The 26,142-nt window shown below is 30.7% G+C and overlaps 2 protein-coding genes and 1 pseudogene across 2 annotated transcripts; all 3 read left to right on the top strand.

Annotated features, from left to right (window-relative positions):
- Positions 1-2,473: 2,473 nt before the first annotated feature.
- On the top strand, positions 2,474-4,665 carry LOC102607627 (probable UDP-arabinopyranose mutase 1). The gene is made up of 3 exons (XM_052439157.1): positions 2,474-2,696; positions 3,752-3,783; positions 4,193-4,665. The coding sequence occupies exons 1-3, from the start codon at positions 2,488-2,490 to the stop codon at positions 4,549-4,551; spliced, it is 600 nt and encodes a 199-aa protein (XP_052295117.1). The 5' UTR covers positions 2,474-2,487; the 3' UTR covers positions 4,552-4,665.
- A 2,294-nt stretch (positions 4,666-6,959) lies between these two features.
- LOC127901863 (probable UDP-arabinopyranose mutase 1) lies at positions 6,960-19,072 on the top strand (annotated as a pseudogene).
- Positions 19,073-22,136: 3,064 nt separating this feature from the next.
- Positions 22,137-23,328, top strand: LOC102622530 (probable WRKY transcription factor 75). The gene is made up of 2 exons (XM_006493166.4): positions 22,137-22,597; positions 23,030-23,328. The coding sequence occupies exons 1-2, from the start codon at positions 22,281-22,283 to the stop codon at positions 23,199-23,201; spliced, it is 489 nt and encodes a 162-aa protein (XP_006493229.1). The 5' UTR covers positions 22,137-22,280; the 3' UTR covers positions 23,202-23,328.
- Positions 23,329-26,142: the final 2,814 nt, after the last annotated feature.

The raw sequence follows: 26,142 nt of genomic DNA, 5'->3' as shown, positions 1-26,142 counted from the left end.
GCCTTGAAGCTGATTGTCATTTCTCTTCTCGTAAATATATCCTTTTTTTTTCATATTCAATAAAGGAGTTTTCGGTTTTATTGGGAAATCAAATAAATAAACTAAACTAAATGAAAGCAGGACTTAACTTTTCCACGATAAATTCAACCTCTAATGGCAGCACTAGCGTGAAGGTCCAAAAATGCGCGCCTAGTATTGATTATAGCCCATGAATTTAGAATTATATAGAAAATATAAGCTCGCCAGATCTTATTCAAGTGCTATTTACACGACGGACAAAACTTAATTCCATATTTTGGATTCATTTTCAGATTTAATATGCACGTAACGATAATGATTCTTTCCTATATGATATATATGGTAGGGATTTTTGCTAATTGGCATGTCATGATATACCTAATTCTTGTCGTATTTACATCACACGACATCAAAAGTCTATGATACATCACATATGACACAATGGATTATTATATGTGTATGACATGTGTAGTTAGTTGAATTTAATATAACTATCACTTATAGTTAATTTTTTAAAATAAATAAACACATGACATAATATTATTTATTTATTATACAGTTGAAGTGGTACCTCTGATATATTATAGAATTTCACCACGTGACAATCTTCATAATTATCTTTTATATATGTCATGATGGTCTTGATCATTTCCACATTTGCATGACAAATTACGATATTGATTTCTGTCGTATGTGCATGAATGATATTGATTTGAGAAGGATCTTCATGTGAATTCAATCGGTCATCCGCATATACATATTATTGCTCAATTTAATTGATGTAACATATAGTTAGCATTTACACTAAGCTACCAAATAAATGTGATGATGACATTGTGGACATGGAGCCATGGAGCCGTGGCATTTACCTACATACAGTCCGTGTTGGGGGTTTCACGTTCTTGTAGCACGCCAAGCGGCCAAAGCCCAACCCTTGCGTGAATTTTACTGTCAACAACAGTTAAATTGCTCCTTTATTCTTTCTATTTTAATTTAAGTATTGATTTATTTTTATATTTTAAAAAATATTTCAAAATACTCCTTTAATAAAATTAAGTGACATTTTTAATCTTACTTTTTCTTTCCTTCTACATTAATATCCTTCCATCAATATTATTGAAGGATATTATTGACATTAATTAATTTATCTATAAAAAATTTAATTAATAAATTAACCAATAAATATCGATGTGAAAAAGTATTTTTTTGCACTGATGCAATAATCTTACTAATAATTATTTATAAATAAAATAATATCAGCCAACTTAAAGCAATGTTTAATATTCTTCCCATCTTACTAATAATTATTTTATTAAAAATTAATTTATCAAATTAATCCTAAAAATAAAATAATAATATAAATGTTTGTACAAATTTTTATTTTTTTTAGGTGAATTTGATAAATCATGATTTTTTAATTTTTATTAACCAATAGATATAAGTGCGAAAGAGTATTTTTTGTACCTATGCAACAATCTTACTAATAATTATTATAAATAAATCAATATTAACCAACTTAAAGTAATATTTAATACCTTTACAATCTTAATGATAATTATTTTATAAAAATTGCTTCATTGCTTCATTGGCCGAAGTGGTGGGCTGCTGCCCTCACAATGCTTGTGAGGGCAGCGGTTCTAGCCCACACAAAAGCATTGTAGGGGCTAAATGTTCTTTATATCCTTCTCCCTTGCGAAATGCAAGTGGAGTATGGACATCCTCTCCTGTGAGGGGTTATTTGTATTGGGCATGTACTTCATAGAATTCATTGTAATAATGTAAGTCCCAATCATGTATATCTGATTGTAAATATCAGTGTAATACCTCTGCTACAATAAGCAGTTGTTGTAAATATCTGTGTAATACAGTAATCTGATGATTAATCAGTCTCAAAAAAAAAAAAAAAAAAAAACGCAACCTATACGCTCCTTTTTAAGTTTTAACCTCTATAAATTGAACCCCACATGCAAGATCACTTTCACCAATCGCACTCACCGTCTGCCATCTGATCTCTATAATCCCTATCTCTATTATATCATGGAAAATTATCATTCATATACTCTATATTTGATCTGTTATCAAAAATACTACAACACTTTGAGGGTGTATCAATCGTCTACCCTTAGTTGACAAAATGTATCAGCCGACCACCAAACCGTTAGTTGCCGTTTTAAAGTTAACGGAGTTACAGTGAATTGACGATTTTACCCTTGAAAATTATCACTTGTATACCCTTAAATTCTCTTTTTATCACTTGTATACCCTTAAATTATCACTTGTATCATATGAAAAGACCAAATTACCCTTCTGACGTCATCATACTTAAACGGCAACTAACGGTTTGGTGGTCAGCTGATACATTTTGTCAACTTAGGGTGGACGATTGATACACCCTCAAAGTGTTGTAGTATTTTTGATAATGGAGTAAACTAAGGGTATATAAATGATAATTTCCCTTATATCATCGCCATGGCCCACCCAGTAGCTCCAGTATCACCACCGCTGAAAGATGATCTGGACATTGTTATCCCCACCATCAGGAACTTGGATTTCTTGGCGATGTGGAGGCCCTTCTTTGAGCCTTACCACCTCATCATTGTCCAAGATGGGGATCCCACCAAAACGATCCGGGTCCCCGAAGGTTTTGACTTTGAGTTGTATAACAGGAATGATGTGAATCGGGTTCTTGGACCCAGGGCCAGCTGCATTTCCTTCAAGGACTCTGCTTGTCGCTGCTTTGGCTTCTTGGTTTCCAAAAAGAAGTACATTTTCACCATTGACGATGACTGCTTTGTAAGTTTCACATTCTTTTTTCTTTCTTAACGACATTTTCTTTTCAGGTTTCTGCCTTTGAATGGGCTGAACTTCTCTTTGTTAATTTGGTTGGTAGAAGTCGATATTAATTGAGGACAATGACATGGAAATTAAAATCTTTGTAATAATAATGACGGGTTTTAGTTTGACTGAGAAGTGCATGCACTGCTTGGCTCTTTACCCATCTTGGAGTTGAACAGAAAAATTAAATCGAGTGAAGACAGAATAAATTATAGCATCATAAGCTATAACAAAAAAAGGAAAAAAAACAATATGTTATTATAGTTTATTCTATCTTTCTTTCTTTTTTTGCCTATTGTTAATATTTTTCCAATTACAAATATTAAAAATAAAAAAACATTGACCTGTCAAAATCAGTGTTCATTTATCTTATTTTGTAACTGATCTTTTATCACTACCGTTTATATGACCATTTTGTCAAACGTTTTGTGTCCGAAGGTCGTTGCTCTGTCATAATACGAGACACGTATTAAATCCTACAGTAGGACTTAAATGCAATTTTTTGCATTTTTTGCTGACTTATTTTCATTTATTTTGACCCTGGTGAATGGTGAGAAGGTGGCGAACGATCCAAGCGGCAAAGAGATAAATGCACTGGCACAGCACATACAGAATCTGCTGACACCATCAACACCACTTTTCTTCAACACACTCTATGATCCGTATAGAGATGGAGCAGACTTTGTTAGAGGATACCCATTTAGCTTAAGAGAAGGAGTGCCTACCGCCATCTCTCATGGACTCTGGCTCAACATTCCTGATTATGATGCCCCCACTCAGCTTGTCAAGCCTCGTGAGCGCAACTCCAGGTTAATTTTTCTACTACAACACCACTGCTAGCTAGTGAAGCAAGATGAATGTTAATTTTTGCTAATTGTAAAATTGACTTTAGCACTGGCAGGTACGTGGATGCAGTCATGACAATCCCAAAAGGCAGTCTCTTCCCAATGTGTGGAATGAACCTGGCTTTTGACAGGGAACTCATCGGCCCTGCCATGTATTTTGGGCTCATGGGTGATGGTCAGCCCATTGGCAGATATGATGATATGTGGGCTGGCTGGTGTGCCAAGGTATCCATCATACATGCTGCTTGGGCATCGTTTAGTGTTGTCGTGTGTTGCCTACATAGTGTTTGGTAAACATGTAAAATTTTGTTTGAGTGCGTTGGGGTGATTTAAGCTAAGCTAACTACTAAATTTTACACTCTACAGCAGGTATGAGTTAATAAAACCCGTAACACCTCAATACCAAATGAAACTTTACTCTTGTTATTTTATTGATGATTTGCACATAATTTAAGCATAGAAATTTTCACATTGTGTAAATGAATTTATTTTTCAGGTAATCTGTGATCATCTAAGTTTGGGGGTGAAGACAGGGCTGCCATACATTTGGCACAGCAAGGCAAGCAACCCATTTGTGAATTTGAAGAAGGAATACAAGGGCATATATTGGCAGGAAGAGATCATTCCATTTTTCCAATCTGTACTTCTCCCGAAGGAATGCACAACAGTGCAGAAGTGCTACATTGAGCTCTCCAGACAGGTGAAGGAGAAGCTAGGGCCTCTTGATCCCTACTTTCAGAAACTCGGAGATGCCATGGTAACATGGATTGAAGCTTGGGATCAGCTCAACTCACCAGCACAGCAAGCAGCTGCTAATAAGAAGAATGAGTCCACTCCCAGCACCAAGTCTTAAATACTATTTGGGGTGACCTAGTAGTTTATCTACGTTGCTTCATCGTTTTTCTTGCCTTCGTGTTCCCAACTCTATTGCGTACTATTGTCATTTTACCATAATAAAGATATTTGTTCTGCTATTACATTAACATGGGAAATTTCTTTAGGGATCTCGAGCCCTGAAGCTATTTTGCAAGTGTCCTTATTTAATTGGCTCCTCAAGATTACTGCATCCTATTAATAAATTATCATTTCGTTTTAATTAATTGACTTTTTCATTAAAAAAAATGCTACAACATAATGCTACACTTAATCCTGATTTAATGACAACTTCTAACCTAAATAAATGCCTTTCGCAAATGAACAGTTTAATACCTTAATTTAACACTCAAAATTGCAGAGTCGTCATATATAGCAGACATGGTTTTTCAAAAAAGAACTTTCATATATAATACTTAAATATAAATTATTTGCGAATAATATATAATTTCAAATACCATAAATTTGTCAGGAAGTATTTCTGAATGCTGCGAATTAAAAGCATGCCACTTGTGCTTTAAAACATTTTTGGCTTTTGAAGAAAGGGCTGCGAAAATAATTTGGATTCAATTATGAGCTGATTGTACTTAACTTTTCATAATTATTTACCACATGTGTATGTATGAAAATATAATATTAAATTTAGTTAATTTTATATTCTTATTCGATAACTATCAATTATATCTTTTTAAAAGGTGAGTTTAACACTTAATTCAAATCCCTATAGAAAAGGATCCTCTCCTTATTTTTTTTCTGTTTTAATTTCTCCTTTTCTTTAAATCTAGTTAAAAAGTTGTCTTAATTATAAATTAAGTAAAAAAAGGGCTTAATTGTCATTTGTCAACATCAAAATTCAAAACTCAATCTTGATTATTTATTTAACAAGTAGAGACTAAGGATTTGTTTACTAAATGTCTTTAGTCTAAAATTTTATTAATTTAAGACATTTGTTAAAAATTACTTTTTTTGTGACTTATGTATAATTTTCAAATATTTACATTTGAATAGAAAAAATAATTTTTTGTGACTTTTATCTGAATAAGAAAATGTCTGAATGAGAAGTAAATATTATATTTTAAAAATATCTCTGTAAAATATAATTATTTCTTAAACTATAAAACTCAATTCCTCCCTTTTTTTTCTTGTTGACTTATAAGGACATAAATAACACAGGAGTGTTTGAAGTCATAAGTATTTAAGCCATGCCAAGCGCAGCTCAAATTCTTACATTAATCAATAGAACCAAAAGTTAGCGCAGAAAGGGCAATTTCGAAATAAAACTAGCATTGTGTGAGGTAAAATTAATTTTCAATCCATATACCATTGGAAAGATAACTGTTTTTTAGCTTTCCAATGAATTTTACAGAATTGAATTCATAATTTTCTAGAGGAATTTAATGCAACCTGTTTAGTTTTGAGTCAAAAGAAAGTTGTACGTGTTTAGATGTTTGCAATTTATGATCTCTTTTGCTATGTTTTAAGTTTATCAATGCCTCATTTATGTTTAGTTCCAAAGCTGGTCAAGTCATTTAAGGTTTTTTTTATTAAACCTATGCTTGGAGGATTGTTCTAAGAAGGCTATTTAAGCATTCTTAGTTGTAATCATGAATTAATTTTGAAATTTTATGAATTGAATCAATTCTGAATTTTTTGAATTCTTATCCAACCATGTATCTCTTGGTGGTCTCCCTTGAGTGGTTAGTGAAATTAGCCCTATAGCCTTAGTTTAACAACTTTAGGTGGTGAAATTTCATGTATCCCTTTGTTGTTTGTTTTGATGGTGTGTTGTTGTATCATTGGTGTGTGACTTTGTGTTTGTTTCCTCAATTGCATGTTGTGTCTGGTGTCAAATTTGGTATAAGAACTTTGGGATTCGAAATCCATGGATTAACGACATTGGTCCAAATGTCGTAGAATCTCCTCTTCGTGAGAGAGACTTGGATGATACTAAAAGGAATAATCTAAGAAGATATGTAGAGTAACTTCAGTAGCGTTTGCAACATCTTGAAGCAACTCAAGGTGCTGATTCTTATCATAGTTTGAGAAAAGAAAGTTCAATAGTAACAAGGAAGATTACAATCATTTCCACTAAGATTAAAGCTCTAATATGGCTCTTCTTCTCATTTTAGAAATCATAGATGCTGCAACTCTTATTAGCCTTTCGTTATCGAAGTTGAATTTACATAATTTGATGGAAGAATGAAACCTGATTAGTTTGTTGATCGGCTTAATTCTGTTGAATGCATTTTTTAATACAAAGATATGCCAGAAGATCGAAAAGTGAAACTTATTGCCATTAAACTTAAAAATTATGCTTCTTTACTATGGGAAAATCTTGAGAGGAAGAGGAAATGAGAAGGACAGAAAAAGATTATTTCATGGGAGAAAATGAAGAAGGAGCTTAAGAGGAAGTTTTTGCTAGATAACTACAAGCAAGACATCTATCTCAAGATTCATAGCTTTAACCAAAAGGAATTATCAGTGGAAGATTATACAACAGAGTTTTACAATCTAATAATGAAGTATGATTTGGGAGAGGTGGAAGAGCATACATTCGTATGCTATCTTGGAGATCTAAAACCTGAGATTGGTAATGTGGTACAGCTACAACCATATTGGACTTACAATACTGTGAGCATACTAGCGCTTAAAGTGGAGAGACAACAAAAAGATGCTCATGCTAGTGGCTTTCGTTCCTTGGTCATGATGTTAATCAAGGAAGTAACTTTGTTTCAAAAACAAAATATTAGTTGAGACGAGTTAAAAGTGTTTAATTTACTCCCAAGTATAAGATTGCCAAATTATACTATATTTCGGTGAGTCCGAGGTCGATCCACAGATAAATAATTTAATTTTTTTATTTAAGTTTATTTAAAAAATGAAATTAAAATTAAAATATAAGCAATTTAATTTTAAAAAAAAATGAAATTGAATTAGTTAGGGTTATGGATCCACTCCTAGTAAAAAAAATACAATTTAATAAATTCTTTTTTTATTGCCCAAAAGATTAATTGTATAAATTACAGTTATTTTCCCATTAATTTTATTATGGATTAAGTACTTAATGTGTCAAAACTTAACTTGTGTACAACAAGTCAAAATACTATTTTACCACACTTTATACTAATATATAAAGAATTTATTGTGCCAAACTCCCGTGTTTGTTTACAATAAATCAAAATTTCAAAATATAAAATATGGATAAAATTAAATAGAAAATAATTTACTCTATATAATTAAAAATAGAATTTGATTAAATCATATTTTCTGCTAAGAGTTTCACCTCACCCTAACTATTAGTATTTACCTAAACATATTTGAAATAAAAGAAATTATTAAAATTGAAAATAGCATAAAAATGGTATTTGAAAATTGAAATAAAACTAGTTTTACTTATTAAAAATTTATTATAAAAAGAAATGAGAAGAAGAATTTGAGGAGAAAGAAGAGAATGAAAGGTGTGGAGTGTGTGTTCCCCCCCCCCCCCTCTATTTATACTAATATAAGATTAATCCACACCACACAAATAAATAAAACAAATTACATTTTAACCTTACATTTGTCCCACTAACAAAACATAAACCTAACTTAGGCTCCGTTTGTACAGTTTATTAAATAGAGCTTATAACAATAAAGCTTATAGCAGTAGAGCTTATACCAATAGAGCTTTTGGGCAAAAAGTCATTAGGTGTTTGGTTGTCATTAAAAAAAGCACTTTTGAACTATTAAAATGTGTGATATGTTTTATATTATATATTTTTTGGAAAAGCTCTCTAACCTCTACTCCCAAAAGCTCAAATTATGGGTTTTTGCTAGTAGAGGTAAATTAGCTTACTTAAACTAAAAAAACTCTACTAAAAAAATAACCAAACACCATAAAAATTTTTAAAAAGTGCTTATGTGATTAAATAAGCACTTATGACTCTTAAATAAGTCGTATCAAACAGACACTTAATCCACTCAAGCACATCCAACACATTTCACGAACAATTACAATACCTAACATAGTAAAAATTTATAATTTTACAATCACCACATTTACCGCGGTAAAAACTTATAAATTTACAACAAAAATGGTGGATCCTCCTCGACAATGATCTAATTTCTCAGACTTTTAGAATCGAAATTTAACATCCGTACATTTGTTTGGAGCTTCAAATTATGTGAAATTGTTATCTTTACCTAATAAACACACAAAAATACACAAAATCAAATATTTAGAAAAAAATAAAAAATTCATAATATGTTACATAATTACAAATGTAAATTATATTATAAGCACAAAATAACATTTTTCCTTAATAAACATACAATTTTTAACACTAGTCATTAGTTCAAATTCTACTACAAAGAAAATCACAAAGAATGATATTAGGGAAGGTTCTAACCAGCGTGCAAGTGGTTCGAATGCTAGTTCTCATCAATGTTTTAAATGGTTATGGGCACAGTGCTTCTGAATTAACTACAGGGTGGTTGCACTTGTTGAAAAAGAAAGCGATGGCGAGAATGTAGAAGACACTCATGAGAATTCTAGTGTTGAAAAACAAGTTAAAGATGGGGAAGTTACCTATGTTGATCATGGAAAATCTCTTATTATTCAAGTAAGTTTGAGTTTTGTTTGTGAAGAGGAAGACAATTAGCTAAAAATATATATCTTGCATACGAGATGCACTTCTCATGGAATGGTATGTAATGTCATTATTAATAGTGGCAGTTTTGAGAATGTTGTAGCAACTGAAATGGTAGAAAAGTTGAAACTCAAAGCAGAGTAGCATCTTCATCCTTATAAACTTTCTTGACTTAGAACAAAAAATGAGATAGAGGTAAAAAAAAATGCCACCTTATTTCATTTTTTATTAGAAACACATATAAAGATGAAGTTTGGTGCGATGTTGCACCTATAGTGCTTGTCATTTGCTTTTGGGTTGACTAGGGATGGCAATAGATTAGATTTGACCTGAGATCCACATGATCCAATCCCAATTGTATTAAATTTGGATAGGTTTACATTGGATTTAGATATTGATGCGTAGATGTAAGACGGTATGGAGCAGGTTTGGATCTATCTTAATATTTAGATTCATATCCAGATCCATATCCATTTACTTTTTAATTTTATTTTATTTTAAAATTTTCTTAACAATTGTGTAGTTATAAATGATAATAAGTTTTATTCATAGCATATTAAACTTAAATGCTAGTTATGTGAATTTAAATGATAATAAGACAATAATTAAGTATAAATTTAAAGAAGGGCAGTCAGCCCTAATTTTTTTTAAAAAGTTGTTCACTCTTTTGCTCAGCCTCTTTCTTTCTCTTTAGTGTACTCTCCCTTCTTCTTTGAATGCTTGAATCAGTCCTTTAATTGTCAGGTAAATCTCTAGACTTGAATTTTTTTGGTTATTTTCTCATAACATTATTCATTTTCTATAATCACTAATCAATGGTGACTATCTACCGTGAAATGACTATGTTAATCATATATTTACACTAGTAAAAAATGACCTACTTTGATATTATTTTAGTATCAGTAACGATTTTTATTGACACTGAGTTTAGTGTCATTGATCACAGTGCAAAAAATTTACTGACATTTATTGTGATTTCATAATATCAAAATAATTATGATTGTATACAGCCATAGAGATAGTGATTTTATGGTATGAAGAAAGTTTTGATGTGCTAGTATCATTTATGTTGTGATTCAAAAATATTAATTTTTACAGATGCTAAATTAGTGTCAATAGATTTTTGAAAATTTTAAAAATAATAAAATTTTTATTATTATAATTGTCAATAGCCTAAAATTAAAACCCAATAAACAACAATTTTCAACAATAATTATGGAACAAATGTTAGAAACAAAACCTAATAATCTCCATTTAACAAATGCCATCAGGCTCCATTCAACATTTAACACTCAACATTCAATAACCAAATTAGTTCAAGAACCAAATTCATCAACTATAGTTTCAATAGCACATTATTAGCAAAAATCACAACTAATTTCCAAAATAAGAAAATTACAACTTGTTTATCACAACTACAATTTTAGTAGTAGTTAATAAGGTAAATGGACTAGAATAAAAAGTAGTGGCATTACTATCTTCAATTGTCTGAGTAGTAGTAGCAATAAGAAGCAATCAGACTTATGATCAATTCCAACAAAATCAAACTAATAAAGACACATTCCTGAAAGTAATAAAGGAATAACAAACACATCACACATCATACGTAGCCCACTGATCATGAACCTTTAATTATAAAATAGGAACAAATAAGTGATAGTTATTTATTTTCTTAAACTAGTGATGAAGTTAGCCACATACGCACCCAATTATCCCCTCGAACTTCAATTATAGAAAATGAGAAAGAAAATTATGCTATAAACAAAATGTTCATAATTAAAATATCTATCAAAACATAGGTTTAAAACTTATATTTTGCACAATCTCTTACATGTACTTCATAACAAAGTACCCACATTCAAAATCGCTTAATTGCTGAGGGCATTATAAATTTATGAAATTAGTTTTAGTATCAACTATTATACCAAAAGCTACAAATTTAGACAAAATGAACATATCCTTGTATCCTTACTTGGACCAGCATCCACTTCAAATTCAGCTTAGTTTTTTGTTTTATTGCATGATACATCCGAACTCCTCTAAATATGAAAGCATACGGTGAATATAAAACTCAATGTACTAAAATTCATTACCTAATTATATAAAACACTGAAATATAAGTATGGAAAAACTTAACTACTTTATTATTCGCTCCAAATAATAGTTTACTTTATGTGCAAATACTCAATGTAAATAATATACAATGGAGGCCAACATATCGATTGCAACTGACACCCAATGATTGCTACAATAGCAATAACAAAAATATTAAATAGTGATATCAATATATGAAAGAACTACATATTCTATAATTTCTAAATTGTTGATGTTAATATACAAAACATATAAAGATAAAAGTCCTTATGTGCCCTAGGTTATATGGGATTAATATCAACTATCCAATTAGAACTGCTTTTAATAGTTCAAATACATAGCGAGACTTTGTAGTAATAGCCTCCTCCATTGGATTGAGTGAACTGATCATAACTTGACTAAATCCCACAAGAAACGACTCTATTATTTTCTATGATCTCATGTAAGTGCCTATGTGACGATACATCCAAGATTAATAAAATTATTATTAAAGTTCCAAATATAGTGACTTACTTAAAAAAGTTAAATAAAACAGTAATTATTTAAAATAATGACTTATTTTGCCCATAGCTCAATTAGACAACTAAATTTAATGATCACTTGACAGACAGTCTTGTTCAATAGTGTTTTCGATGCATAACCGAAAACTGATTCATCATGTTCGATCAATAACCATTTGTCAAGAAAATTGTCCACTATTAGGGAAAACATATTAATGCTTTGACTAGTGTTCTTTCTTTGATGTGAAACTAACCTAGTGTTCTTCCTCAATACTAGCTTCCTATTGGCATTTGGTTTCATCACTTTTGCCTTCATTGGAGGAGGAGGCTCAACTCTAACATGAATAATACAAGGGTCTGTTGCTTTGCTTTGTCGGGTTGTAGTCTCTTTCAATTTATGAGACCTCCTAGGAGTTTTTATTGGAGTCTTCTTTGGAGTCTTTTTCACTTGTTCTACCTCAGTTTCAATTAGAATTGGAGGAGTTGGCGTATTGCCACCATCATTCTCCATGATCACCTTGCTCAATGATGTCAATTTTAGAGTTGATTCATTTACAAAATCCATAACCTATTCAACAAGTAAACATGACACATCAATTAGTTAAATAAATTAAATATTAAATAAAAAAATTACAAAGATAATAACCTTTGTCTTTAGCTTTAATTGAGCTTTCAAGTTAGTATGACGGCTAATAGGCGATTTAGTATTGACTACGCTGCAACTACCAACCTTTATTCGACTATAAACATTCAGTTTTGTAGCCATCATATATAGCCAAGTCATCGTCAGTCGATACCTTTCCTCAAAAACTTTTTTTTCTATGACCATTCTTTCCATATCCAAGTTTGATGCAGTTGGTACATGAAAATACATAATTGGGGTTATTAACTACCCTATACCTTGGACTCTACTGTCATTTAACTGTTTTTCAAGAATTGTAGTTAAAATGTCACTAACCCTATGACAGTCAGAGGAGCCTTGCTCTACCAGACTCTTTGAATTCTCCTATAATAACATGAACACAAAATATAACCTCAATAACATACAAGGCCTTGAATTAAAAATAAAAAAATAAAACCAAACCATTGCAAACCAAGTAAGTAATAAAAAAGTAATACTTGCAATCTTCTTTGCCACTTGTTGTACATCAGTTTCATAACCACCACTATTGTTCTTTCGAGCCATCAACCACAATTGACGACGATCAACCTCTTTGATAGAAACTCCAAGCTCATCCTTCTATTTTATGTTTATAATAACAAAATATAACTAAAGTTTCCTTAAATATGCAAAACCAAAAAATAAAGCTTTTACACATTTGAAGTGCATATATTCAAATTAGAAGAGATTGTGATAAAATACCTATTGATATAGTTCGCCACCATATCCTGAACTACCTAAGCAATGGTTGTATTTAATCTTTGCATGTAATTGCCTCCCTTTTTGGCTTTTTTCCTTAGAGAAAACATTTGAAATTAATTAATCATGTCCATTCACAAAAATAAGTGTAACAAAATAACTAATCACTATTGCAATATAACATACTTGAAATTCAACCCCAAGCATCCTATCAACAAACTCTTTCCACTCTGACATTGTAATTTTATGATACTCTCTAAGTGGCAACTTATTATGATGATCTTTGTTGGTTGGATAGATTCACTATTTAAGGCTAATATAAAGTTCTTTAAAAAAATTCTCATTGACTGCAACACATATTTTTTGCTCCTCACGTCCAATACAAACATGGTCTATTCCACCATATGAATAAGAAACAAAATAAATTTATTTTCAAAAACCAAATTATAAAATTACTGAAATAAATAAGAAATTATATATTACCAATATGTGGTCCCAAAGTTTTTCTTTAATCTCCAGGGGAACAAATCGCTAATTATCATACAAGATTGAAACATTATCTCTGACCACAACACTAATATAAGATCACAATTCATTTGCTCCTTCTTCATTAGGAATTCCATAGTCATTATACTCAACAATGATTTTGTTATTATGTGTTAATTTCATCAAATGCTTCTTCTTTGTTTTTTTTTTTCTCCTTGTTAGTCCCTCATCACATTTAGGCACACTCATCTCTTCATTTTTTTCTTTGTTAGACATGTCACTGAATTTTCAAAGCAATGCACAAATTATTAATCAAAACAGAATACAGAAAAAAAAAAAACAAGTCGAAACAAACATATATCTAAAAAGCAAAACAAAGCCAAGAAACTTGCAAAATAAAATTTTGTTTATTCCTCCATTGAATAATTATCTATAGGGATACCATCACAATTAGGTCTATCATAAAATCCAAAGTCATCTTTATCCGTATCCATGTTCAGAGATGGATATACTTTAGATAAAGGTTCACGTATCACCATGTAAATACTCCCATCATAACCTATTGCTTTATTAACTCTTTGACCCACTAAACAAACAATTGATTTTTTTGGATCTACTTGATCTTTCACATAAAATACTTGCTTTGCATGTGAAGTTAAAATGAAACAATCAGACTTATAACCAACCCGATTAAGATCAATTACAGTGAACTCTAAATCATCAATTTTAACCTACCGACTATCTACCCAAATCTCAATTTTAACCCACCTAATATCACACCAATGTGGATTTTTAACCTTCAAGCTTGAAATTTGTAATGTTGCTAAAACGTTAACTCCACTATTTTGTGTAACATGGTTAATATTGTGATTCTTAGTTGCAGATTTGAAACCATTGATAAAATACCCTAAATATGGTATGACAGTAAAGCTAGGTTTATTGGCCAACTACTTTATTGTTTCTGGTACATCTATACCAATTTTAATATCATTTGCTACCTACAATTAAATAAACATTTATAAATTTTATAGACAAACGAAGCAATGTTAGTCTAAACTAGTTATATAATCAAACTTTATTTTGCAACAAATCAATAAAGATACAAGTGTCTTTAATTACTAACAATTGACAACGTTTTGATTACTTGGGTATTTTGTTTGCAAGTACAATCTATGCTCCCTACAATATTATTATGAAAAAGTCAGTTGTTTTAAATTTACTATAAGTTAGATTGGTTTTCAACAATAATAATCAATGTTTACAATAAATTTACTTTATATAAGTTTTAAATTCAATGGTGTTTTGCAAAATAAAAAGATGTGCTTGCTGCAACAATAAAGCATCAACCATAGTAGCCTCTCCACCTTCTAAAGTCTTTTCAATTGCATAATCTACCATGCAACTAGGTGGCAGTCCAATGAAATCATGATTGGACATATATTCAGCACAAAATTCAACTGTTTCCTCTGCCACATAACATTTAGCAATGCATCTCTCAGGGCGACAATATTTACAAACATAACCCTTTAACAATTTCATGTTTCTCTCGAATGAATACATCCAACAAAGGTGAATAGGTCCACATAATTGGACTTGGTCAACAAGATGCAACGTCAAGTGGACCATTATGTAAAAACAAAAGGTTGGAAGAATTGCTCAAACAATCACATAGTGACATAATGTTGTTTTTCTAGTTTGTCAAGAGATAATGTTTTTAGCATCTTATTACGCAATGCATTGAAGTAAAAGCACATCCTAATTATAGCTTTTCAAACATTTTTGGCAAACAACCACGGATCGCTAAGGGTAGTAACTATTGCATCAAAGTGTGGCAATTATAAGACTTAAGACTTTTAAGCCGACAGTCATCCAAGTTTGCAAGACTATTGAAGTAGAAAGAATTACTTTCTGAAACTTTGGTTTCGAACAAAGTTTGAAGAACATCTTTTTCTCTTTTTCACTCAAGGTGTAAGGTCCTGCAGGTATGGAATTTTATGATTTTCACTAGCAATTAATTTGCCTCTAATCTGTAATTCAATGAGATATTTTCTAGCATTGACCCCATCTTTGGTCTTTCTAGATTGATGAAGTAATATGTCATAGATGTTCTCATATACAACTTTTTTCAGTGTGCATTACATCTAACACATGGCGAACTAATAAATGTTGCCAAGACTCCAAATAAAAGAATTGATTATTTTTTAATAATTTGTCAATATCATGATCACAATCATCACACTTTCGCTTGATGTCTCTTTACTTACCACTCTTATAAGGGAAATTATCATTCATATACCACATATTTTCTCTATTATCAAAAATACTACAATACTTTGAGGGTGTATCAATCGTCCACCCTTAGTTGACAAAATGTATCAGCCGGCTACCAAACTGTTAGTTGTCGTTTGAAAGTTAACGGAGTTACAGTGAATTGACGATTTTACCCTTAAAATTTATCACTTGTATACCCTTAAATTCTCTTTTTATCACTTGTATACCCTTAAATTATCACTTGTATCATATGAAAAGACCAAATTACCCTTCTGACGTCATCATACTTAAACGGCAACTAACGGTTTGGTGGTCAGCTGATACATTTTGTCAACTTAGGGTGGACGATTGATACACCCTTAAAGTGTTGTAGTATTTTTTATAATGGAGTAAACTAAGGGTATATAAATGATAATTTCCCCTCTTATAATTAACACCATCGACTAATTTCAAAATATCTTTGACCAAATAAAGTTTTTAGAGGTTCATCACATTCTGTCTTATTATTGAAAACCTTTTTAAGTGATCTAAATGAGTGGTCATGTGGCAAAAAATCAACGATACCCTAAAATACACGCTTTTTAGTGTGTGTAAGCCATTGTGACTTTTTGTTTAGGCCATAAAACTAGACAACCATAGTAGTTTTTAATAGTACACCCGAAAAGATTCGCATATACAGGAAATTCACTAATAGTCCACATTAAGACAACCCACAAATTAAGGTATGCTTTTTAAAAGCATCACAAGTTTCTTTACCGACATTCCAAAGGGTTTTCAAATCGTCAATTAAGAGTGCTAGGTAAACATTTAGATCATTCTCAGGTTGTTTAGGCCCAGATATCAATCAAGACAACAAAATATATTTTCCCTTCATGCACATCTATGGAGGAAGATTACAAAATGACCAACATAACTAGCCATCAACTGTAGGCAGAACTAAAAGTGATGTGTAGATTAACTCTATCAATTTAAAGAGCTAGTTCTGGGTTCTTGGCCAAAGTTAGGCCACTTAGAGTCAACTAAATGTCGTGCTAGTGAATCTGCTAGATGGCGAAGTTTGCCATCTCTAGTTTGGTGATTAGCATGCCAAGGCAAGTTCTCAGCAGTTTGGGGTGATTAAAACAAACGTTTGAACCTAGGAATTAAAGGAAAATATCACAATACCTTTGTAGGCACTTGGTTACTACTTGTTTTAACTCTTTTTATGTTTTTTTTTTCACTTAGACTCCCCACAAGTAAGGCATTTATTCTGATTTCCATACTCTTTTTAGAAGAGAATGCAATCATTCTTGTATGCATGTATTTTCTCATAATTTAATCCTAACACTCTCATTGTTTTTTTTTGACCTCATACATTAACTTCGGAATGTTATTATTTTTTGGGAACATGTCAAAAAGAACTTTTAACAAAGTAGTAAGCCCTTGGTCAAACCACCCATACTTCTCTTTACATTATACAATTTCATTAACCCTGACAACTTAGAATACTTTGAGCTTAAATTACCAAGACTTCTCAGTATCCTCAAGTATATCCCTAAAACACTTAGGATTTTGATCACATTTTTCATACACATCGTGGATCATGTCCTCGAAATTACTGTGATCTTGCAACCTAAATTCGTCATTTTAAGAATAAGACAGTATTTGAATCAACCTCTCTATATTTATCCCAAGCTACGTATGTTCGCAGAAAACTATTTTCAAATAAATAACCCTTTATTCATTCAGGAGTATGGAACTCTACTTTGCAACACTCAGTCCAAGGACATCTAACTGATCTATGATTTTCTGAATTAAGCGTAGCAAAATTCACAAACTCCTCAAAGTCCACTTTCATATTCTTGGACTCTCTTGCAGACAATATCCAAGATTTATCTATTTCAACAATGATGCTTGTTAATGTAAAATTTTATTTAAATAAAAAAAATAATGAAATTAAGCAGCTATGCGTCATTCCCAACATACACCAAATTATTAAATTAACTAACCATGCATGCATTTCTCATAAATAAAGCAACAGAGGACAAAACAAGACATTTGATGTCAAGGAACCCATTATCACAAGTCGCCAATGTATAGCTAAACTGAAAAGTATTTACGTTAAACATGTATTTGTACGTTCAACAATCAAACACATTCTCGTAATTTTGTAAAAGATTTTAACACAGCCGCAGAACAATAATTTGTAAAATTAAATCAGTCAAAGAAACAATCTGCCAACCACATGCAAATTATAACAATATTAATACTTTTATCAGTAAATATACCGAGCTTGGTCAAAAAGGTAAATTAAACTTCTACATCTTACAGTTAATACTAAAAAAATCATTAAAAATTCAATGTAGATTGTATTCATATAATAACAATTGCAAATGAAAGCGTGATAAGTATATAACATAAATTAGACAGAAACAATAAAAGCACCTCGCGAGCGCAACTCCAGGTTACTTTTTTCTACCAATGCCATTAAAGCAAGAGATATTTTGCTAATTGTGTATTGATTTTAATTAGTAATTCTCACAGGTATGTGGATGCTGTTATGACAATCCCAAAAGGCAGTCTCTTCCCGATGTGTGCGATGAACCTGGCTTTCAACAGGGAACTCATTGGCCCAGCCATTTATTTTGCCCTCATGGGTAATGGCCAGCCCATTGGCAGATATGATGATATGTGGGCTGGATGGTATGTCTAGGTATAAAGTTTTGATGCCAGGAATCTCTCAATTTTTGAGAATTTTGTCCATCAGTTTTAGTATGTAGTTAAGATTTATTAAAAAGTTCAGATCAAAAGAGAATCGATATTTTATTACTAATGATTATTTGTACCTAGCTAATCATGTTATTGCTGTTCATGCAGGTAGTCTGTGATCATCTGAATCTTGGGGTGAAGACAGGGCTGCCGTACGTTTGGCACAATAAAGCAAGCAACCCATTTGTGAATTTGAAGAAGGAATACAATGGACTGTTCTGGCAGGAAGAGATCATTCCATTTTTTCAATCTTTAGTTCTCCCAAAGGAATGCACAACTGCATAGAAATGCCACATCGAGCTCTCCAAGCAGGTCAAGGAAAAGTTAGGGCATCTCCATCCTTACTTTCAGACACTTGGAGACGCCATGGAAACATGGATTGAACTTTGGAATGAGTTCAACTCACCAGCCTAGCAAGCAACTGCTGCTAAGAATAATTATGAGTCCATTCTGAAAACTAAGTACTAGGGGTTTTTTTTAAAAAAAAAATATTGGGTGCACTAATAATTTATGCTTTAGCTAGTTGATCAGTTGATCTCTGTTGCTTCATTGTCTTTTTTGTTGCCTTCGTTTTGCCAGTGTTCTTTAATTGGAGTACGTACTATTTCACTTGATGAAACTCAGTGTTCTTTATATCAATTCTAAGAAACACACATACCGAATACTGACTTTTTATTGAATTGTTTGTCCATTCTAATTTTTTTTTTCTCTGACAAAAATCATTTTAATTCTTTCAATTCTGTGAATGAAGATTGAAATAGAATCACTGCCATTCAATTTCACGTTGATTGGATTATACAATCCAATTTAATAGAGCTGTACACGCAAAATTGAAATATAAATTTAGATAGAATTGTTGAATTTAATTTTAAAAATTACAACGAATAAACCAATTAAATTGGATTTTGAAAATTTAGCTCCATTGCTATCTGCCAGAACTAGGGATGGCAAATTCCCTTACAAATTTGGGATCCTTATTCCTCGGGGAAAAATTATTTTTCAAATTCTTCTTAATGGGCTCCTCATTATACTTGAATATTTATTCTAATTTTGTAATTTTATTTTGTAATATAAGTAAAGAGAATAATTTTCTGATGTAATTTCAAGATGTGATCCAAATGGTAGTGATTTTTCTTATTTTTAAATTCCAATTTTCCGATGATGTTCTTCTTTAAAAAAAAAACAGAAAGAAAATTACAATGATATTATATTCTGCTAATGATGCTTTTGGTTTAAGTTGTTTTAACTTTTATATTATGTCACATTGTTATATCTTTTTATAAAACATTATTTGTATAAAAATATTTGTACTTATATCATTACTCATTAAAAAAAGGAAGAGAAATTTTGAACCAAAAATTTTCTTTCAGCACCTTTTCTTAACTAATAATTTTGAATTTTTGACAAAAAGTACTTTTTGTAAATTTTTCATTGACTCGGTTTCCTCTTTCTCCCTTATCTCTCCTCTTATATTTATTTTATTTTATTTTAATAACATGCACTTGCTCCATCCAAATTCAAGCAAATCTCCAATAAAATGAAAAAAATAGATAAAGCAAATCTTCTTCAAAGATTGCTCTGGCCCAGTTTATTCTTACGTGAAAGAAATAATGAAATTTGCAAATAAAATTGTTACAAAAAAAAAATCGAGAAATTTCATCTCATTGTAATTTAATGGTAAATTTTATTCGATCTCAATTTGTACAAAATGATACGGCAGTGCTAATAATACCATTTATTCATTGTCACATATCGTCTGTCACTTTTGTAAGAGAATGAAAGAAAATAAATAATATAAGATATATGGCAATCATATAACCCATATTAATTATTTTAAACATAGACTGACCGAAAAGTAAATTTCATTTTCATTATGTGAGCATAATTCAAACATTTGTATCACCTCAAAAAGTTTTAGCAGCTAAATTAATTAAGACCCCACTCATAGGATTACATTCTTAAGTCTTAACTACGACGTGAAGAATTGATTGTGCTATCAAATTATAACTTAATAGATGCTGAGCAATGCTCTAGATATATATTAGACAAGGGCATATTTACTACCAATAAAAAAAAAAAAGCCGCTTGATATAAAGTAGGTGAAGAAATTCAGGTGTCTTAAATGTATTTGTTTTTCTTTGGTTAAAAAAATGTACTGTTTTTCTCTATTAAACATCGAAAATTTAGAAAAAAATACGTAAATATATTTCATTCCATTGTAGAAAAGTACGTACAAATATATCATTTAGTCAAATATGATCTGCGCAGAATTTTATATTTTAGAAAAAAAAACAAACGCTACCGAACTCTTAAATTGACATATGGATAAACAAGAACCGCTCTTATTTAGTACTAAATTATAATAAGAAAGAAGTATCTAGTTCAAGTTCACATTTTAAAACATGCTGACGTGAGAAAAGAAAGGGACTCGATGTGTATATATATAGTTAAATTACATTAAAGTCGTGGATCATCCTATGAGCTGGTTTTATTTAATACTAAATTATAGTAAGACATAAGAGTCTAGTTTAAGTTTGCATATTAAAAAAAAAAAGACTCGGTATGTATATATAGTTAAATTATATTTAAGATGTAGATCATCCTTTACCAATAAGTATTAAGAGCCCATTTGGGATTATTTTTTAGAAGCTTAAAAGTAATTTTAAAAAAGATATTTAAAAAAAATAAAAGCTAATTTTGGTTTTTGGTAATTTTTTTAAAAAATCACTTTTAATAAAATCATCCCTCCTTTAGCAAATTTTAAAAAGCTGAGGAGAAGGAGCTTTTCAAAATCTGATTTTAAAAAAATCAATTTTATACTTAATACAATTTCATATATATCCTTACATGTATTATAAAAATCCACACTTATTCTTATTCAATTAAGAAATAAATTTTTAATCTTAAAAAGATTATTATTTTTATTACCAACTATATTGAGATTAAAAAATGTAAAATAAAAATTATTTTAGTTATCAATTATTGTATACACACAATAAAAAATTATATATACATGTTAATAAATATGTAAATAAATTTTATTCAACATGATGTTCATTTTAGTCATTCGTATTTTTATAACAATTCAATAGTAAAATTTACCAAACACATACAAATACTTTTAAAACTCACATAACTTTTATAAATAAATTTTATTAAATATTTAACTAATTTTCTTTATATCTGATTATTTTTACAGTACAATTAACTTCAATTATTTTAAAAATTATAAAATTATCAAACTATCCATAAACCAACTAAAAAGGAGAAAAAAAAAATCCCTTAGTTCCCAAGGGGCGGTGTATGTATATACTCATTGCCCACTATTCTTATTTCTTACCACTGTTATTATTACTTGACGTGCCGTTTACGACATCAAATTTCCTGTTGAGGGCTGCGCCACCGAAGAATTAAAGTCAGTATCAAGTCTCAAATACTATATTTCAAATTTTCAATCTCTCTTTTTCTCTGTAGTGAGTGTAATTAGACGCTGGCCATTAAGCCGCCCACCTTTTTTTCCAAAGTATATATTATTGCAGCCTTTCGCCAAACTTTATAAACCATCACTGTGCGCTTCATTTTTTTCTACTTCACATCATTTTAATTATTGTGCTTCTGCTTGATGGTAGTGGTAGAGCAGTCCCATATGGACAACTCCCATTTACAGTCAAGATTTTCAGCTTCTCATTCCTCATTGAACATGGGAATTGATCCCCGTGCACAAGAACATGCTGTATCTGAATTTCAACTTTACTCAGGTGGTGCTAGTGGAACCTCTGGGAGTGATAAGGCGAAACAATCTGGAAAGAAAGGAGACCACAAAGGGACCAAAAAGCACAGATATGCTTTTCAAACGAGAAGCCAGGTTGACATACTTGATGACGGTTATAGATGGAGGAAATATGGACAAAAGGTTGTAAAGAACAGCAAGTTCCCCAGGTTAGCAACTTCGTTTAATGAATTATTATTTACGATCCTCTCTTTATCTGAGTTTTCCTATACTATCAGATATCGTACACCACATATCTGTTAGTGAGAATTTATGATTCTGATTCTATTAACCGTAAATTACTTATATAAATTTTGCTTAGGAGAAACTCGGATAATAAGTCAATTAGCTCTCATAATTATCTAGGATGATTGAGTTGGTATCATGACCTATATATATATGTATGTATGTATGTATGTATCCAAGGAGATTCCAATTGACTTTGCTACTTTTCATCCCTGTTTCTATGATGATTGACTGTAGATTTTCCATTTGCAAGATTTATATTTTATGTTATTTTGTTTCTAGAAAGATAAATGATTTCAATAATTAATAAGTGAGTTGGTTCATGTATAGACATATAGTTTCCTTACCTCTTGCAGGAGTTACTACAAATGTACTCACAAAGGGTGCAATGTGAAAAAGCAAGTCCAACGCAATACAAAAGATGAAGAGATTGTGGTGACAACCTATGAAGGACTGCATACACATCCAATTGGGAAGATCACCGACAGCTTTGAACAGATCCTGCTGAAAGCATGTACCACTTCGTAATTTGAAAGCTGTCGCCATTGATCCTCAATTTCAAAGAGTGTTTATATGTACAGTGTTTGTATGTTATATGCCTATTTAATTAATTGCATGAACTTTCATTTAATCCAATAACATTCTGCTCTCAGAAGCTTGGCTGATTTGTTTTTAAGCGGTTATTCTTAACTGATCATTTAAATTTGAACCCTGTGGAGGTAGGTGACTAAAAAATCACTCTGAACTTTATCGATCCTCCTATGTTTTAAAGAAAAATATAATTTTATATTGTACTCGATACTAATTGTGTCATTTGTATGATATTTGTGATAATTATCTGGCATTAACATTTTAATTGTGATTAGAAATAATATCTTCAATGTTAATCACGAGCAACGGGAGATTCATGTCTGCATTATTCTAAAAGAAATATAGATTAATTAGCTGATACATTGTATATATTGAAATGAGAATTGAATTATTAGGCACATAAAGCTCATACTTTCTTATGTCACTTTTTTTTTTTTCCAACTTGTCATCTTCTAATCATATCAATCTAAATTTATAATAGTTGGTGATATTGCTTGTCTTATCATCTGTCTTATCCTATGCATACATAAAGTTGGAACTGTGAATAACTTATGGCTATGAAAGAAAAAAACATATACAAATATGGAAACAACATTTGAACCAAATTAGGATATAAGGGTGAAAAAAAGATAGTCTTTATAAATTTAGGGATTTTTTAAAAAAGGACAAAAAATTTTTGATCCTTTTTATTATACTTTTGTTCAAGTACACATGTTAATATGTATGTAGAGAATAAATATAGATGATAAGACAAGCAATTTCGGCAACTATTACAAATTTAGATTGATATGATTTGAAGATGACAAAATGAGGGGAAAAAAATGACATAAGACAATATGGGCTTTATCTGCCTGGTAATTTAGATTCTCATATCAATATTTATACTATGTACGAGTTAATTAATCTATATTTCTTTTATACTGTTGACATGATTAATCTGAACTTGCACGTGATTAACATTGGAGATGTTATTTCTAATCATAATTAAATTGCTAATGCCAGCTTGTTGATGGAACAGATATCATATAAATGACAAGATTCATACTGAATATAATATTATTGTACTAAACGAAAGTTCGTGTCAACATTGCTCCAAATATCACAAACATGTACTTATTGATAGTTCCAAATAGCTGAGGTTCACAGATATCACAGAAACTTATTGTATGTTTGGTTTTTTTTTTCCCCTAATTGTATTATAATTTATAATAGAAATCTTTCCAAACTTCCTAATTTAACTTTATAATAGCATAATTCAAAGACTTTTGTTTGATATACCTTGTGCTGCCTGTAAACTTAGCCGGAATTTTTGGACGATGCTCAGTTGGGATGAGCCAACCCAATATGATGAGAACTTGATAAGTAGAAGAAAAGAGTTTTGCATCATGTGTTATCTCATATCATTCCATGAACTCAAAGGAGATATTTAACCTTATTATCTGTGGTGAATTCAGGGATGAATTTTTGTAAGATAATTAAGGTTATCTTTAGTTTTGAGGTATTGTAGTTTCTATTGCGTAAAAAAAATTTTGAAATTATAAATAAAAATTAATAATATATAGTAAAGATAATTTTTAAATAATAATTTTAACAAAAATAGTAAAGATATTAAATGTTTTTCATGATGTAAGTTGTAAATATCAAGTTAACTTTAAGTTATAATAGCTAATATTTACTAAATACTTTAATACCATAACTTTATAACTTTTAAACTACAGCTATCCAATCTCATTACCAAACTAGATCTAAAATAATCTCAAGAAGTATACAAATAAAATAAAGAGAGAGGGGAAATGATATTATTTCTCATAAACGTAATCCTCAATCCGGATGGTGCAAGTTTACAAAGCAAAGCCCTTCACCTATGTACTGCACAGATAAATGGCTGAGCCATGCAGGATTTTCAAATTAACTTTACACACCCCTTGATATTAAGGCATTCTAACTTTTTAAGAAAAAGTTGTTATGAAAAAAATATAATTATAAAATAAAAATTAATGATACATTATAAAATTTGATATTTAAATAATAATTTTGACAAAAATAGTAAAAAATTATGAATTTTTCATCATACAAAAAATACATCAACTTAATTTTAAAATCACAACAATTAGTTTTTATTAAATACTTTGATGCTATAATTTTTAAATTACCGTAACCTCAAATACCAAACTATGTTATAATCACGTAACTGCAATGGTTTGGCTTAGCTAATTGGTATCGTTAGTTACCTTTTCTTCAGAAAATTACAGAACGTGTTAATCTTTGTTATATTGAATGATTGGGTAATAGAGAATCGAGGCGCTTTGTGGTTATTAAATTTCTTTCAGCCTTTAGGCTCTCTCTTGGTAGGCCTGGCCCTTGTGGCGCGGCCTTTCCGCACAATGCATATTGAATGATTCCTTTTGTAGTTTAGAGAGAAAAATCGGAATAAATTAAAAAAAAAAATCTTGGATAATCCGAAAGCATTCAAATTTGGGTGGCCAACTAAAGAGTTTGAAAATTACCCAGTCAAACCCGTAAGTACGAAGCACCGGTCCTGTCCTGTTCCATATACATTGTTTTGCATATTTTCCAGAAATAGAATGATGATTAATTGAAAACAAACAGACCTCTTTGATCTGACGGTAAATGTCAACAATATCACAATTACATTAATGCATGAACAAGATATCACAACTAACCTAAGAAACCAAAAATTTTCTAAAACTATGGAAGATGGTAGAACTAAAAGAGAGAGAGAGAGAGAGAGAGAGAGAGATATCATGTAGGGACTAGAATCACCTCATATTCATTTCTATATCTTTTCCTCATCATGGAGGTGACCATAATAGTGCCAAGTGCGTATGCAACCGAAGCAAAAGCAAGCCAAACCAAC

The sequence above is a fragment of the Citrus sinensis genome, chromosome 4 (assembly GCF_022201045.2).
Source record: "Citrus sinensis cultivar Valencia sweet orange chromosome 4, DVS_A1.0, whole genome shotgun sequence".
NCBI classification, from domain to species: Eukaryota; Viridiplantae; Streptophyta; class Magnoliopsida; order Sapindales; family Rutaceae; genus Citrus; species Citrus sinensis.
This window is presented reverse-complemented; position numbering and strand designations above follow the sequence as displayed.